This window comes from Nestor notabilis, unplaced genomic scaffold (genome assembly GCF_000696875.1).
Source record: "Nestor notabilis isolate BGI_N333 unplaced genomic scaffold, ASM69687v1 scaffold1520, whole genome shotgun sequence".
Taxonomy (NCBI): Eukaryota; Metazoa; Chordata; class Aves; order Psittaciformes; family Psittacidae; genus Nestor; species Nestor notabilis.
In genome coordinates, this window is record NW_009910470.1 from 80218 (window position 1) to 98108 (window position 17891).

Below are 17891 nucleotides of genomic sequence, written 5' to 3' on the forward strand. Positions count from 1 at the left end.
GGTTGCCCAGAGAGGTGGTGGATGTCCCATCCCTGAAGACATTCCAGGCCAGGCTGGATGTGGTTCTGGGCAACCTGCTGTAGGTGAAGATGTCCCTGCTTATTGCAGGGGGCTGGACTAGATGAGCTTTGAAGGTCCCTTCTAACCCAGACTATTCTGTGATTCTCCAATTAGCATCAGCTACAGTTCCTTTTCTTGGTGTTTTTTACTAGTCAGACATGGACAGTTTGCTTCTAAGGATATGTTTGTATAACCCAATGCAATGCCTCTCAGCAGAATTTATTACCTCCACTGGACACCATATTAAATCAGTTACACAGCTGCCAGTACTCAGGTAGCTTAGGCATCTTTGCATACCATTTCATTGTGCTACACTGATCATAGTTTCCTTACATATATACGTATCATAGCATAAATCAAATCAAATAATCCAGATGCCCACCTGGATTCTGGATAATGATGGCAGTGTTTTAAATGTCAGCCAGCCACCCCAGCATTTTCTGTGTCAGGTTTTTATTTGATTTTGTTGTTGATTTAGCATATTTTTCCCCAAAAAAACTTTCTGCCTCACCTGGTTTAGGCATCCTAAGACTCCTTATGCATTTGTGTAATATAAAACCTTTTCTCTTTTCTTTTCTGCTTTCCTTTCTTTCTTTTCTTTACTTTTAGTTTTCTTTTCTTTACTTTTAGTTTTCTTTTCCTTTTCTTTTCCTTTCCCTTTCCTTTTCCTTTTCCCTTCCCTTTTTCCTTCCTTTTCCTTCCCTTTTCTCTTCCTTTCCTTTCCTTTCTTTTCCTTTCCTTTCCTTTCCTTTCCTTTCCTTTCCTTTCCTTTCCTTTCCTTTCCTTTCCTTTCCTTCCCTTCCCTTCCCTTCCCTTCCCTTCCCTTCCCTTCCCTTCCCTTCCCTTCCCTTCCCTTCCCTTCCCTTCCCTTCCCTTCCCTTCCCTTCCCTTCCCTTCCCTTCCCTTCCCTTCCCTTCCCTTCCCTTCCCTTCCCTTCCCTTCCCTTCCCTTCCCTTCCCTTCCCTTCCCTTCCCTTCCCTTCCCTTCCCTTCCCTTCCCTTCCCTTCCCTTCCCTTCCCTTTCCCCTTTCCCTTTCCCCTTCCCTTTCCTTTCCCCTCCTTTCCCTTTCCCTTTCCCTTTCCCTTTCCCTTTCCCTTTCCCTTTCCCTTTCTCTTTCCTTTTCCCTTTCCCTTTTCCTTTCCCCTTTCCTTTCCCCTTCCCTTTCCCCTTCCCCTTCCCTTTCCCCTTCCCTTTCCCCTCCTCTTTCTTTGCTTCCCTTTTCTCTTTCCATTCCTTTTCTTTTTTCTTTTCTTTCTTTTCTTTTGTCTTTTCTTTTTCTCTTTTTTTCCCTTCCCTTTCCCCTTTTCCTTCTGCTCACCTCTCCTCTCTTTCTCTTTTCTTTTTTGCTTTAGTGCAAATATAGTTTGCTTTCTTGTTCTTCTGACCCAAGTTTCACTTGCACAAGCAAATCAGTTGTTTTGTTTTGATTCATAGCTCATCATTCCAGGTACCCTTCTAATAGTTTTCTCCTCTGCATGTTTTAGGGTCTGCCTGGCCCACCAGGTGAAAAGGGTGAAAATGGTGATGTGGGCCCAATGGTAAGACTTATTCCCTGTTGCTCACTCTGGAGGACATAAATACCATCTGTGTATTCATGTATTTTCTCTGTAGCTTGCAATTTGAAAAGCTACTCCTGAATTTGGTGCATGAGTATGAAACATTTTGTGGAACAGAAACTCTCTCTGGGGTTTACTTTGTTTTCCCATATCTATCTCCTCATCTTTTATATCAAGATTTAAGTAACTTAAGAAAATAAAGAGTAGGTAGCAAAGCAGACAGTGTATGTGTGTGAGACAGGGCAGTGGCAAGCAGGTTCAGGAAAGAAAGACTAAAAGGAGAAACCACTGCACCAGTGTTTAGAGATGCTTTTCTGAAATGCAGGCCAGTGTACCTTAGCTGCTGGGGATTGCAGGTTAGAAGATAGTAAACACTCTTTGGCTATGTTTACTCTGTTTTTCAGGGTGATCTTGAGTTTATACTGTTAACAGAATGCCTTCTGGGCTGGTCCTGACTGAAGCACAAGCTATCATCTATAGAAGGTTTCCCCCAACACCCTGTGCTGAGCCTGGATACTTTATTATTGCCCATCTGTAAGCACCATGCTGCAGTACTGTCACATAGCTGTTAACAGCTATATAGGCTGCTGCAGGGTCTTTGCACAGTGGAATGGGTATGCAGGTAACCTGCAGGGAAAATACAGTGCAGGACACCAGTGCACCACCCCCCTCAGGGGTCCTAAGCGTCTGATCTTTTCTAGCTCAGGTACTGTATGCACATAGCCTGGATCCCCTGTCACGTTGTGAGCTCATGTAATGGGCAGCAGTCTAGCCCTGCTGTTCCTGTAGCAGTGCAAAGATTAAAAGCCCTATAAAGATTGAGCATATTATTTTTCATTGGCCAAATAAGCCGCACTATGAATGTAACTATATAAGATGTTTCTCTTTGATACAGGGTCCACCTGGCCCTCCAGGTCCAAGAGGTCCCCAGGGTCCTAATGGAGCTGATGTAAGAATTAACCTATTTTTTTTGTTCTCTCAGAAATTCAGTAATAAGCACTATACTGTGGACAACTGTATTTGGGATAACTAACATCTTTTATTATTTAGGGTCCTCAAGGACCACCTGGCTCAATCGGCTCTGTTGGAGGTGTTGGTGAAAAGGTGAGTATTGATAATAACCTCCCAGAAAGAGAAAACATTGGAATAGAATCTGAATATACATTCGGATTCTTCTTTAGAGCTATATTGACCTATTGACTATTAACCATTTTTAATAGTTATCTAGCGATACCCCTAATGGCTCACTTACCACTGTTGGTCTTTTTATTTCACGTTTTACATCACAAAAATATTTTATGATCAGAGTAAAGACCTCTGGATCAGAAAAGGTAGCTTTTGGGTGAAGGATTAAAGTAAGGTTATGGTGATTTCCATAACTACAAAATTTGATGTCTACAATAGCATTATTGGCTTGAAGTGTTTGTCATGTTATACTTGTGTAGTATATATCCCCCTGTGTGGAACTTTTAATAATACAAACTGTTACAGAACATATCAGTGGTGGTAAACATAGCTATGAGGTGAAGCAGACCTGAAGCATCAATATGTACTTGTTCCTCATACAGATAGATACAGTTCCAATAAACTCAAATATTTGAGGATGATTCGTGCTGTTTGAAAACTTGCCCTAAGACTGATGCTATATGACATCCATTTATCAAACTATTTTAATTGCTGTTTTCAATTCTTTATTCAGAAAATGTCCTACCAATATATGTAGTGATTTTTGAATGTCATATCTTACCCAAAGAGCATGTAATATGTTTTCCTTTCCTTAAATAGCTTTTTTTCTGTGGGATTTATTTGAATCACCAGTGTAAACTATTATTAAATGCTGAGCAAACAGAAAATTCAAGAGTCTCTTGAAATTCTTCTTTATGTTTATTTTACCAGGTTAGATGACCTGAGTCATATGTAAGCCTTAAAGCATTTTGCTGTAATGTTATAGATTTAATACAATTTCTTTTCTCTAAATTTGGATTTTGAATGGAGCATAAGGCAAAGGAAACAATATATTCAAGGCCACTGTATAAATAACTTATTGAGAAACTATGTAGATTGCTCATACTTAAATATTTGCCACAGAATAGCATATGTATTCAAAGAAGCAGTGATGTTAATGAGTCCTATACAAGACATCCCTTGGAATGCCAGTATTGGTAGTTTGTCAGAAAGCTGACTCTATTGATAACTTTTCAGAATATGAAGCAAGTTTTCCCCTCTTCTTCCTTGTCCCATCAAATACCTTTTCCTTCATCTTCCTCATATACCACTGCTGAACTTCAGCACCTCAGAAGTCTTCTGCTCTCCTTAATTTATTCACATACTCTCTTTTGACACTATATAACTGTGTTGTACCTCTAAGGTACAAATCCATCAGGTCTATGAAGTTACAAACAATGACTCAGGTATCAAGTCAATCAAAATCAATTCTATCTGTCATGATAATCTTCTTGATCACTGTCCAAAAGCATGTCACTCTGCTTCACAGAGCCTTTAGGTATTCCTTCTTTGCAGAAGATAAGGAAGTTGCCATTATTTTCACAGGATTGTTTACATGACGAATAATAACAAATATAATGAAAACCTGCAGATCATCCTACAAGCTTGTTCCCTTGTGATGTCAAAAGATCTTTCTTATGATGCTCTTCAATACTGTTGACATCTACCATAAAATTTTGGTTATGTGTCTTTTTTTTTCCACTAAAATGTGTTATGTGTTATGTGGTTCTTTAAATAGCCCTTCACTATGTTAAGTAAGCATCATGTTAAAAGGAATCAACAACTATGATACTTGTTTGGTCATACTCTCAGTATTACCAAACTATTCTTTTAATAGAATCTTCAGATGTTTCATGATTTTTTTTCCTACATGCCCATCAAGTAAGTCACTTACCAGTGCTCTGGGATGTGGTGAAGAGAGTACTAGAATGATGTAATGATACATGGCTTGATGGAGAAGTTTACTACTTTTTCTGCCTTCTTTGTCCTTTGAGATCAAAGGGTACTGAGCCCAAGCAGATGAAACTACACTGTAGTTTATTCATGGTAGCTCTGTCATTTCTTAAGCTGACAGTGCTTCATTTCATTCCCTGTTTCTCAGGATGTGGCTCTGAGCATCAGCTCACCTGTTGAGTAGCAGTGGCATTCTTAGGTCTTCAATACTTTTTACCCCAAATTGCGTAAGACATACAAAATATCATGTCCTTCTGCTTGACTGCATTATTAAGGATATTCCCTCTCATCTCCCAGTGTTGTGACGTTGTTCCTCCAGGCTATTTTAAAAGAGAGCTTGGCCTCATGAAGGATGTAGGATTTGGTTTTCTCTCTGGGACGAGTATCAAAAATGTGTCTGAATGTTAGAGTTGGTAGAGATGGCAAAAAAAGTGATGATTGGAATAAGAGATTGTGTGTGTCAGTGAAACAGAAACAAATGGCACTGTGGGAAGAAAAACTCTTCCTGTGACCACTGGGGTACTGAGAAAATGTATATTATGGGAACACCTCATCTAGGGGAGCCGCTATTCTATTCACTGCTTTAAAAAAACCCACTTTGTATAATGTTGTGGCCCACTGAAGTCAGTAGGAATTTTGCCACTGGTTTCAAGCATCTCTCTAATTCTTACTGTTTCCCAATCAAATTATATTCCAGTCATTTTGTTAAAACATTGACTTATTTGAGCTCCTTATGCCTTTGTTTCTCTCTGTGACTCTTCTGTGCCGTTTAGCTCACCAGATTTAATTCAAGAACATGAAATTCAGACTGTTTATCACTAGTTGTCATTTTTATTTCCTCTTGCTTATTTCCCATGTTCTCTGCATTCACACAAAGAAGCTTCCAAGTATATTATTTTGGAAGTTTTTATTTATTCTAATGACTTTTCTCCTCCTCAAGTTTTAGTACATGCCAGTTTTTTCTCTTGAGTTAGGATACCTTCCTTCTTAATTTCAGTTCCTTTTAATGAGCTCTGCAAGCATAGAAATCATAAAGAGTTGTTTTGTCAGGAGGAGTTCCTGCAGTGGGAGGATAGTTCACACTTTGCAACAAAACATGCATTTTCTCCTCTTCTTTTATGCCCACACAGTTTTTCCCCAATGTTTTTCTTATTAAGTCAGCGTGCTTTGGCCTCTGCAGCCCTTTCAGGAAAGACAAAGCACACTATAGGTAATGCACTTCAGTGCTGATTGTAGAGTGTGGAAAAGTGTCAAATGGTTTAACCTGTCAATGTGGAGGAGGGAAATAGATCTGCTCACTTGCATATTTGAATGGTTAGACTAGGAGAGATTTTGTCATTGATACTGGGGTTTCAAAGCCTCTGTATCTTCTGGCAAATTATAAACATTTTTTGTAACCCATAGTGCCATGTACTTTTAACTTCTTGTTTCCTCTGCTGTACATACAAAGGCCTAAATGTTCAAAGACATCTTCAGTACAAATGTGCATGTAGCCTTGCATTATTACTGCCAGTAGCCTCCATGGAGTGGTCTAGAAGTCTTGAGAATTACACTGAACTAGAACCACTTGAATCTAGCTTCCACACAGAAATGATTCTCTTTGTTGTGCTTATAATTAAGAAAAAGCAGAAAACCAAAATGGACCAACACTTGCTTATCTCTAATTTGAGATCAAAGGCCACAGCATGTGTTAAACTGGCACAGTCAATGAGTAATGCAAAATGAATGTCTGCAGAACCTAAGCCTCTCAGAGTTTACTGTATGAAATCAGTAACTTTACATGCTTAATCCATCATTGATTTCTACTGCAGATGGAAGTGAGAGGACAAAATCAATTGAATATTCTCACCCTAGGTTAAAACCACATGTGATAAGTTTGCACAGGCATCTTTATGTGTGCATATAATTTTTCCATACACCTCTGTGCAGACAATTGCTAAGGTCTGCAAGATGTGTCTGTGACAGTTTATGCTACCTGAGTATCTGTCCTAACAAATTACTTTTAATAACTTTTCAGGAACTCACTGACTGTGATCTCTTTTCATCCTTCTTCCATCACTCCAACATGCTTGTAAACATAAGCCCTCCCAGAAAATACAGCACAGCTTTAGAATTCCTCTCTTGATTAAATATAGCTCTCCACAGAGCTATTTTATATATATATATATAAAAAACACAGTCACATATGCATACCAATGTGAGAAGGGATTGTCTTCTAGAGTCACAATTTCTCTGTCTGTGCTTTGTATGGACACTTATCTAGAACTGGTCATAATAAAGACAAAAAAAGACTTTGACACTACTGTCCTTAGCCTGATAGCAAACATTCTGCTTAGTTATTCCAACGAGGTTTTCAGAATTAAACATATCCATGAAATTCCATGACTCTTTGTAATTTAAAATGTCTGTCTTTGGTTGCTGAAATTCTGTCAGAGGAAGGCTTTGCCTAATCTAATTATTAAAAGATCCAATCTGATAACAAAAGGTAAAAAAGTCCCAGAGATGGAATAAATTTATTATTAGATCATAAAATCTATTTCCCAAAAGAATATGAGATATTTCCTATGAAGAAGGTGCATCAGGTTCTGAATTAATACCATCTTTACTAAAAATGCAAAAAAATACAAGGGCAAAGAATAACCTACAGATTGCACATGTTTTTGCACTCTGTAAATATATATCAGCTACAATCTTCTCTATCAGAACATTGCTTAGCTCCTATAACAAGCTAAATATAAGATGACAGAGTGGAAATCTGCAATATATGGGATAATAAAGGGGAAGATCTTCCAAAGCCCAGACGTTAGTCTTCCAGGCTCACAAAAAGCTTAGTTTGCTATATTGTCTCTAAAATTTCAGATTCCCTTTCTGCAAACCCATGTGTAACTCAACACCCTTCAGGCAGACCAAATGTAAGACAGTTCTTGTACGCTGTTAACATGAACAAGCATGAGAAGCATATGTAATAACAAGTAAATTCATAGAAATACCCTCCCCAATGACTCAGCAATATATGCTCACAAATTTACAGGGTGAACCTGGAGAAGCTGGTAACCCTGGACCTCCTGGAGAATCTGGAACATCTGTGAGTATTCTGGGTTAGTTTTATTCTTAACGCTTATTATGGTGAGCTTAAGGTATGTGGTGGTGCTTACTTTAGAAAGCATTTCATCAGATCACTTGTGTGCATCTTCTTTACATTTTCAGTGAAGGACTAACACCTTTAAAATGCAATTTGCTTCCGCATGATTATAGCCACATCTTGTACTAACAGCTAGAGGACAAAGCCGAAGACTTCTTAAAAGAGTACCTGTTTTTCTTCCAAAAGTATTACCTTTGACATACAGTTGACACATTTTTCTCTCTGAAGACAGTTCATTGATGCAAACTGGGTGCAGATATTGGCACTTGATCTAAGATTCACAGCTTTTCCAGCTTGAGGCTGAGGCCCTACTTTCTCATTTAGTTGCCAGCATTTAGTGAGGAGTAACATTGCCTATGACATGTTTTTGCCACTGTGATCTTTTTTTAGCCATTCAATTTTCAGATTACTTTTTTGGATTTCTATGTTTTCTATAGGGTCCAAAAGGTGAAAGAGGAGAAAAAGGTGAGGCTGGTCCACCTGGAGCAGCTGGACCACCAGGTGCTAAAGGACCTCCAGGTGATGATGGACCTAAGGGTAACCCAGTAAGTGAGTTTAATAGTTTTCATACAAAGCACTATGAAGCACTGCTGAAGTTATGCTACATATAGAACTGTATGTAATTTTTCACATTTGAACTGAATTCATTATATGCTTCATAAAATTCTCCTGCTGATTGCTGCCTGCTTGCCAATGGATTCCTTGGGTTTTTTTCCTCATTTTTCTAGGGCCCAGTTGGTTTTCCTGGAGATCCTGGTCCCCCTGGTGAACCTGGTCCGGCTGTAAGTATACTTAAAAAACAGGTTTAGGTCCTAGTCTTGGTTTGCATTAAATTCTAGTTAATCCTGACTCTTCCTTGTCTGGGGACACGATCTTGCCTTTGAGATCGGTTGCTTTTCTGTTCATATATTTCTTAGGGCTTAAAAAAAGGTTTAGAAATCTTTCTTTAAAAAGTTTTGAAGGCTAATGTCTTTAAGAAAATGCTCTGTAGAAAATTAGTTCTATTAATCTATCAAACTAAGTTACTTAATTTAGCTGAATTTTGTATTTTATTTTCTTTGATTATTTATTTTCTTTGATTTCTGTAGGGTCAGGATGGTGTTGGTGGAGAGAAAGGTGAAGATGGTGATCCTGGTCAACCTGTGAGTTGTCATTTTATTTCAGTTGCATGTCTCTCCTGTGCTAAGAAAGTATCTTATGCTGAATCAGTGGTTTCTATACATTCATGCACTTAAAAATCCTTTTTAAGTGGATGCTTATAAGGGATCCATACAGATCAGCTTGAAAATAAAAAAATGGTAGTACCTTGAAGTTGGAAGTAAGTTATAAACTGGGGTTTCTTAAAAATACTTTCTAAGTGGATGCTTATAAGGGATCCTATACAGATCAGCTTGAAAATAAAAAAATGGTAGTACCTTGAAGTTGGAAGTAAGTTATAAACTGGGGTTTAGCTGCAAACTTCAGGAAATCAGTATCTGTATGTCTTATTTTAACAGTAAGTACTTCTAGAGCTCCTGAAGGAAAGCTTATCAGCAACCCTGAAATGTTTAAGAGTATCATAGACACCAAGAAGGAAAAGCCAAATGGCTATCAGCGCACAAAAGATTTTTCAGGGGAAAGCCACCCATGGGGCAAGTAACTCACAGATGTTAGTGAAAACGTTTAGCAAAAGTAATGACTTCAGCACCTGAGAAACTTCTTAATAGAGCTAGCTAGTAGGCTAGGACATACATTATTTCTGTGCAGCCACTTCCTGGTCTGAAATGTCTTGTTGCAGGTAGAAAGAGAAGAATGATTACATTTTGTACAGAAACAAAAGCTGTTCAAAGTTTCAAAAGACTACCCTAAAAAAGGATTTATTGAATATGCTTGTAGACTTCTCTGTGTGTATTTATGGTACTTACTTTCTGTCCGTTGAAAGGGGCCAATATATTGCTGATGTTTGTTGTGTTTAGTAAAGATTTATCCAAATTTTATCCTTTGTTACCACTGAGCAGATCGTTTTCCATTGCAGGGTCCACCAGGTCCTTCAGGTGAAGCTGGCCCACCTGGGCCACCCGGTAAAAGAGTAAGTAATTTTTCTTGTACATGTCTCTTTCTGAGACACTATCTTCTAGACAATGTCAGCTACTTGTTTTCTATGTTGTGTTTGAAGTTTCTTCAAAATAATGTGAGAAGTGAAAAAATAAAAACAATAAAAACCCTTGAACATGGGTTACATGGAACATGGGGAAAAAATAAATAGGAAAGAATGTATTCCTTATCTATAAATGTGCTTTTTCTGTCCACCCAAGTGAATCCATCATCTGCTAGGGTAAGAATTTAGTGTCTGCTGAATTAGTCTGCTAGTAGGAGTGAGTGATTACGAGAGTAATACAAGACATCATGCACAGGCACATGACTGCTAGCAGGTAATGGGAAGAATGTGGGTGCTTTGGTATCTCTGAAATAAAATCATTTCAGTGTAGTTTTTGTGCAATTCTATGTCATTTCCTCTGCATACAGAATTAACAAGCAGACATTTCTGTAACTTATGAAGCCATTCTGTTACTTCTGAAGTCTTTGAAGCTTCACAGGCTTTACAAATAGAGCTAATCAAAACCAGTAAATAATGTTACACTTACAGAACGGTAGTGGATGCATTAACCTTTGGAGACCACTTACATGCAGCTTTTACACTTTAGAAAACAAGAAAGGGGGCATCATTAAATGTAAGCTGATAGCTATTTAACAAAACACCTTAAACAGCTCTATTTAATAGGCTTGATTGAACTGATATGCCTTATTAGTTTTCTCTATTTTACACAATAATCTGTTACACCAACTTGCAAAATATTGATAATATTGTAAATTATTATAGTAGCATTAGCAACCTTATCAGTAGAACTGAAATATGGCTCGATTGAATATTAACAATTGGTATGTCTGTTTGACGTCAAATTAGAACTTCCTACTTTATTATACAGAAAGGCACTAGCTCATTCCTAAACAGGTGGGATGGATATATTGCATCTGATTGTACCTAGACAAAAAATACTTTACAAACACGCCGTGTAGTCTGACACAATTCCAATTTAGGGAGAATGTATAGCTAAATATTGCCAGGTAATCCCATTCCTGAATTCTGAAGAAGACATTTTATAGAATCAAATTCTACATTACTTAAGCACCTGAATGTTTTAAGCATGTAGAGAGTCTGTACTACGTTAATACTATACCAGAAAGAAACAACAAAGGATCGAAAGCTTCCTACTTCAGTGGTAGAATGAACACAAACAGGCTCTTCACTAGTTCTCATCAGTTGTATGGTAGAATCAATTCCAACAAAAAGCCCTAACGAGTGTCCTTCATTTGGATTTAGAAGGACACACCATTTACTAGTAATACCACTGTCCGTGGAGATGCAGCTCTGGCTGCAAGATTCCACCCCAGCTTTTTGTTTTTCTTTCTCTGAAACAAGTTGACAGAGCTCAGCATTCATACCTTTAAATCTAGTCCCTTGGACTCCTCAGCTGTATAGTCTCCTTATTCTGTTATTCTTCTCTTCCCCTCTATTTAAGCATCTTACCAGATAAAAGACCTCAGGGGTTTGACACAATGGCTACCGCTTCATTGGTTGTCATATTTACTTTCTGTGTCTAAAAATATCCAGTACTGTTTGGTAGAGGTGGTCCACAGCAGATGGCTGACTAGACTTCTCAGCTGTCCAGGACCCAGTGCTAGCCTTACCAGTTCTGCCTGAGTTCAGAATGGCTGCTCTTCATCAGCAGCGTGTCTTCCTCTCATCACATCCCTTGTCAAGTTCAACTGATGGAAATCAGCCCAGATTCTCTAGAAGACATGAGACATTCCATGTATTATATTACATTCCAAGCTGAACAAATAGTCTAGTATTGTTTTGTGACTAGAAACTCGTTTTCTAATCCTTTTCTCATTGTATGACTATTAAACATGTTTAATATTGTTGCCTGAATTCCTCTATCTGCCAAAAGGAAAAAAACTTTAAATTTGCCAACTTCACAATAGGATCATAGAATGGTTTGAGTTGGAAGGGACCTTAAAGCTTATCTAATTCCAACCCCCTGCCACAGGCAAGGACACCTTTCACTAGACCAGGTTGCTCCAAGACCCATCCAACCTGGCCTTGAACACTGTCGGGGATGGGGCAGCCACAGCTTTTCTGGGCACCTTGTGCCAGTGTCCCACCACCCTCACAGGGAAGAACTTCTTTCTAAAAGAGGGGGAGAATCACCTCCCTTGACCTGCCAGTCACACTGCTGGGGATGCAGTCCAGGATACAGTTGGCTTTCTGGGCTGCAAGCACACATTCCCGAGTCATGCTGAGCTTCTTGACAACTAACACCCTCACATCCTTCTTTTTAGTGCTGCTCTCAATCTAGTCTCTGCCCAGCCTGTATTTGTGCTTGGGATTGCCCCAACCCACATGCAGGACCTTGCAGTTGGCATTGTTGAACTTCATGAGCTCGCATGGACCCTCCTTTTAAGCCTATCAAGGTCCTTCTGGATCACATCCCTTCCCTCCAGCATGTCAACCACACCATACAGCTTGGTATCATCAGCAAACTTGCTGAGGGTGCTCTAAGGGTGCACTCAATCCCACTGTCCCATGTCACTGACACGGGTGTTAAATAGTGCCAGTCCTAATACCAACCCCTGAGGAATGCCACTCATTCTGTCTCCACCTTGACATTGAGCTGTTGACCTCAGGTTTCGAGTGCACCCATCCAGCTAATTCCGTATCCACAGAGTGGTCCATCTGTCAAATCCCATGTCTCTCCAGGCAAGGATGTCATGTGAAACAGTGCCAAATGTTTTGCACAAGTAGACGTCAGCTTGGACTTGGTAGGTCCAAGTAGACGTCAGCTTGGACTTGGTAGGTCCAAGTAGACTGTGTCAGTTGCTTTTCCCTTATTCACTGACACTTTAACACTGCTGGAGAAGAACACTTGTGAAGCCACGTTGGCTGTCAACAATCACCCCTTTATTGTCCATGTGCCTTAACATAGTTTTCAGGCACCAAGGTGAGACTGACTGGTCTGTAGTTCCACGGGTGTTCATGTCTTTCCTTTTTTGACAATGGGGGTTATGTCTCCCTATTTCCAGTCAGTGAGAACTTCCCTGGCCTTCCACAACTTCTCGAATGTGATGGATAGCAGCTTAACCACTTCATCTGCCAGTCCTCAGGACCCATGGCCTTGTGCACCTTCAGGTTCACTAAATGGTCTTGAACCTGATCTCTAGCAAGAGGTCCTCCATTCTCCCAGTCCCTGCATTTGCCTTCTGTGACTTAGCCCACATTTTCCTTAGACTTCCTTTTATCACCAATGTACCTATAGGAGCTTTTCTTGTTGCCCTTGACATCCCTGGCCAGATTTAATTCTGTCAGAACTTCAGCTTTCCTAATCTGATCCCTGGCTGCTCAGATAATTTTCTGTATTCCTCCCAGGCTTCCTGTCCTTGCTTCCACCCCATACAGGTTTCCTTTTGTGTTTGACTTTGTCCAGGAGCTGTCCAGGATCTGTGCAGGCCTCTTGGAGTTTTTGCCTGACTTCCTTTTCATGTCTTAGATGACAAACAGCTATAAACAACAAATCATTTTAATTAACTGATGAAATAGGGTATAGCAAACAAAAATGCCCAGTAGGTTCATGTAACAAAAACTGAGGACAAATTTGTTCCTTTATGAGTTCCTTTGTCTTCTCCATTCTGCATAAAATTTATCAGGTCCAGATTTATAGTGTAATGATCATAAAAATCACCATGATAGCTGGGGTGGGGAGAGTGGGGAGCCTCGCATTAGTTTAAAATTATTGTTATTGGGATCTTTTCTGTCAGTTAAAATTTGCCAGACATTCAACAGCTCAAGTGTAGGAAGGTAAGATAAATAATAATTAGATGGTGTAGAAGCACCATCTGTGCCATGCCAGCAATCGCCGCCTGTTAGAGCAGTTCATTGAGCTGCTTTGTGCTGGCACTGGTTGATAATGACTGCACCCCCTTTGTTCAGCAATCATCATTCACTGCATTTGTAATTTAGCAATCACAGTGTTTTTAGCCCTGTTAATTCATGTTGCAGCTGCATTTCTAGATTAGGCAGAGACCATAGTTCTCAAATACAAACTACAACACTCAACCCTTTTTGGTTTCTTAGGTAGATTATAATCCGTATGGGAACTTGAGTGCAAGGAATTTTCATGCAGTAAAGACAATGGGCATGTAAACTAATTCATGCAACAACAACAACAAAGTCCTGTTTCTAAAATGCTCCTGACTTTGTTTATATACCTGCTAATCAGTTTTCTTGTTATCGCTGCAAACTGCAATCCACCCAACTAATTGCAATCTACACAAAGGGGTATATGCACCAGAGATTATTACTGGAACAGGAGTGATTTGAATTATTCTTCCTGTTTTAAAGAGTGAGCAACTTGCCCACACTGCCCAGGGCTTTTTAGCTTCTCTGTATTTTGAAGAGGTAGAATTAAGTCTTTTACCACTTACAGCTCTGAAAAACACCAAAGAAAGAGAACAACCTGTTGATAGCCAAACAAATGACCAAGGACTGCTGTGGGTAGTTCAATTCATTTTGCATTACCTTTGGTGGAAAGCCTGAACTTCTTTTCATCAGGGACTGTAGCAATAGGACAAGTGGTAACAGGTTCAAACTTAAGCAGGGGAAGTTCAGGTTAGATGTAAGGAAGTTCTTTACTGTGAGGGTGGTAAAGTGCTGGCACAGGTTGCTCAAAGAAGTGTTCAAGGCCAGGTTGGATGGAGTCTTGGGTGACATGGTCTAGTGTGAGGCATCCCTGCCCATGGTAAGGTGGTTAGAACTAGATGATCTTAAGGTCCTTTCCAATCCTAACTATTCTCTGATTCTATGAACTCTCTCTTTTGGCCAGAAGGTTCATACAGGGCTGCAGATGTTCAGTTCCACCCTGGAGAAAGCTTAATTTCAGAAGCAAATGAGTGATCTTAATATACTTCTATGGAAATAGTTATAAAAAGAATATCTGTTTCTAGGAACTACATTAAAAGTGTTTGAGTTGCTTAAGATATGTGCTAATAATAGTGGATGATGGAATATATTAGGCTATAAAAAGTTTAGGCTGAATTCAGCTCTAGTACAAAAAGTTGCTATTAGGTCAAACTCTAGTCTAAAACCCAGAGCTCACAAAGCATACAGGTACATGCTTGACCGCAAGAACAGGTCTCATCTGTAAAATTTAGGGACCTGCATTTTTTTTATTGCCTCTTGTTATGAAGTAAAAAGCAGTAAATAAATTTCTACATAGCAAACTGCTTGTGGCATTAGTGAATAGCTGAGTCTTAGGAAGTAAGTTTTATAGATTCAGAAGATCACCTTATATTTGATCATAGTCCCTTTTCCTTCCTTTTGCTTTAAGCTGCTTATTGGTTGGCAAGAAATGGCCACTTGTAATAAAGACATTTCACATGCTAAAAATAAACCTCGTAGGAAACAGTTGGTCTATTATCTTGACTGCACCTTTTCTAAACTAAGTATATATATGAGAACCATTTTCAGCAGAGTACATTAGATTCTAGATACTGCTGCTGCTCATAACTGAAGCTATGCATATTAATTCCCTGAGCTGAAAATCACTCCTTGATGTTTTGGAGGAGAAAAATGTCTTTTTATTTTTCATTGAAACCCTAAGAAAATGAAAGATGTGTGACATCAGCAATAGGTATTCACAGTGCTGCCATACAACTGCAACTCCTGTTTTGTGGCCTTCACCTGAACCTTATCCCATCTCTACATCCTCCTGCAATACCAAGTTCTATCTTCTTAGTCAAACAGAGCTTTTGTAGACCAGTATCCAGGTACCAAGGTACCAGGAAACCTGGTACCAAGAGCTACTTGTAGTAAGTATCTTCATTTCATTCCTTACAACCTCTACTTGTGATTATTTTTCCCTCTTCCATATTTACTCGATAATATTAAGGCATGTATCAATTTTTGGCTGTCCAAATGTCATCAAATGCTTACTAAGCCCATCCCTGACTTAGAATAAAGAATTATATGCCATTCTGTGCACATGCCCTTTTGGAATCAGTGGATAAATTACAACGAATAGGTAGAAACCAATGCAAAGCAAATTTATAACTGTTACTGTATATGTAAATTCAGATTGTTCTTTTTATTTCCTGTTTTGATTTTTCCAAGCTATTTCTTTGTTTTTAATCATATCAGAGGTGTTACGCCATGTATATTCTTTTAGATATTGTAAAAACCCAGAAAATTTTATCAAGAGAAAGAGCTGGTAGGACAGATTGGGATTTTTATCCTGTGAATAAAATGCCAAGAGAGAAATTTAGTTAGCATTTACTACTTATTAATACAGTGGAAATCACATTCTTAGAGATTTTTTAGGTGGTGTTTTAGAAACCTGAGATTATGAGCTTCATCTCCATGTTTTACAGGGACCTCCAGGAGCAACTGGTGCTGAAGGCAGACAAGGTGAAAAAGGTGCCAAGGTAATACAGTCAAGATTTTTTTTGAAAGCATATAAATGTAAGCTATATATAAATGAAAAGTAAATTCCTTCTCATGCACTGACTGTGAAACTTAACCAAACCAGTATTAGGTAAACCATAAAATCCTAATTAAACTCCAGAATTAGTAGCAGTGCATAATCAAGTACATGGTGGACTCTCACAGTGCAAGCCCAGCTTAGCTCACCGCTGCAGAAAAGCAAGATGAGCCTGCTTTACTGGCAGCACCACATCTTTATATGAAGCTATCAAAATACTGTTCAAAACCCTGCCCAGTACAGAACACAGTTTCTAGAATAGCTTTTAAAAAATCGAGTGAGGAAACTTGGCTCTCACTTTGCAGCTTGTAGCTCCCTACAGTGCCACGCTTAGTCAGCTCTTCCAATCTGATCTCTGTTGCTATGTTCTTTCTAGGGTGAACCTGGTGCAGAAGGGGCTCCTGGAAAAACAGGTCCTGTTGGTCCACAAGGACCTGCAGGGAAACCTGGACATTCCTGGCCCTGTGGTAAGTAAGCAGAGCATATAGTAATAATATAAATGTTGCATTTCTTGTATATCCTCTGGTAAAACAAACTTTGTTTTTTTTCTAGGGAGAACAAGGTTTACCTGGAGCGCCAGGTCAGGATGGCCCTCCTGGGCCTCTGGTGAGTACACTTCCTTTCAGTGCCAAACCAGAAAAAGCACCATTTCATTAACATACAGCATTTACAGAAAAATGAATGTACAATTCAGGTCTTAGCACAAAGTCACTATTCTTCTGTGCTGGTGAAATCTGATGCACAGCTGCCTTCGAATTTTTACTGCTCTACTTCAGTAGGCAGCTGTGCTGAATGCTGCTGAGCACATAAACACTTGCATAAGGCAGTGTAAAACCAAATTCCTGAAATCCCGTGAATAGAAGTAAAATTAACGAACTTTACAATCAGAAAATCTACTTCTGTCCCCGTATCAGCAAAGCTTCATACTTTAAATCACTGAGTTTCCTCAGCAGTTGCAAATTTTGTACAGCCGCTGATTTTAGTGACTACTAGTTTAGGAAAATATTATTTATAGGGTAAAAGTTTAGATCATATCTGTTCCGTAGAGAAGTAAAAATTAGATCAGAAGTAGGGCCAAAAGGAGCTTCTACCAAAGAAGAAAACATGCTGGTTTTCTAAAAATGAACAGCAGCATCATGTCAGTTGTTCACTGTGGCAGTGCCAGGAACCAAAGTGTTTCAAAAGGGTCTGAGTGAACCAAACTCCCAGTTTCTACTGCATACCACAGTCCTGCTATGTCTCAATAATGATTAAAGCAAGGGAAACTCATATATGACATACTGTCAAATTATATCATTGCTTCTCTTTACACTTGCTATTTTAGTGCATTTTTTTCTAACAAGCTGAAAACATGATATCACAAATTGCATGACACTGCTGTTCTTATTCAGCATTATGTGCAGAAATTCAAATCTAAATTATATAAACTAGTGGAAAGATCATATATCCATTGCTTTCCAAATTCACTGAACTAAAGCTCACCACTGTTACCACAGTTGAGTGACACATTGGAAATAAAAAGCCTTGAAACAATATATAGACTATATATAAAAATATGTATATTATATATAGAAACAATATATAGACTATATATATAAATAT

The 17891-nt window shown here is 38.9% G+C and overlaps 1 protein-coding gene across 1 annotated transcript in view; it reads left to right on the forward strand.

The window, feature by feature from the left end:
- Nucleotides 1–16895, forward strand: part of LOC104402225 (collagen alpha-1(XI) chain-like) — a gene marked incomplete at both ends in the record, with an annotated part of 90010 nt that extends 73115 nt beyond the window's left edge. The window contains 12 exons of the mRNA XM_010010044.1: nucleotides 1545–1598; nucleotides 2512–2565; nucleotides 2667–2720; nucleotides 7606–7659; nucleotides 8154–8261; nucleotides 8445–8498; nucleotides 8805–8858; nucleotides 9731–9784; nucleotides 13889–13953; nucleotides 16180–16233; nucleotides 16666–16756; nucleotides 16842–16895. Of these exons, the coding sequence (XP_010008346.1) occupies nucleotides 1545–1598; nucleotides 2512–2565; nucleotides 2667–2720; nucleotides 7606–7659; nucleotides 8154–8261; nucleotides 8445–8498; nucleotides 8805–8858; nucleotides 9731–9784; nucleotides 13889–13953; nucleotides 16180–16233; nucleotides 16666–16756; nucleotides 16842–16895 (750 nt within the window). The remainder of the gene's footprint in view (nucleotides 1–1544; nucleotides 1599–2511; nucleotides 2566–2666; nucleotides 2721–7605; nucleotides 7660–8153; nucleotides 8262–8444; nucleotides 8499–8804; nucleotides 8859–9730; nucleotides 9785–13888; nucleotides 13954–16179; nucleotides 16234–16665; nucleotides 16757–16841) is intronic.
- Between the last annotated feature and the right edge of the window lie 996 nt (nucleotides 16896–17891).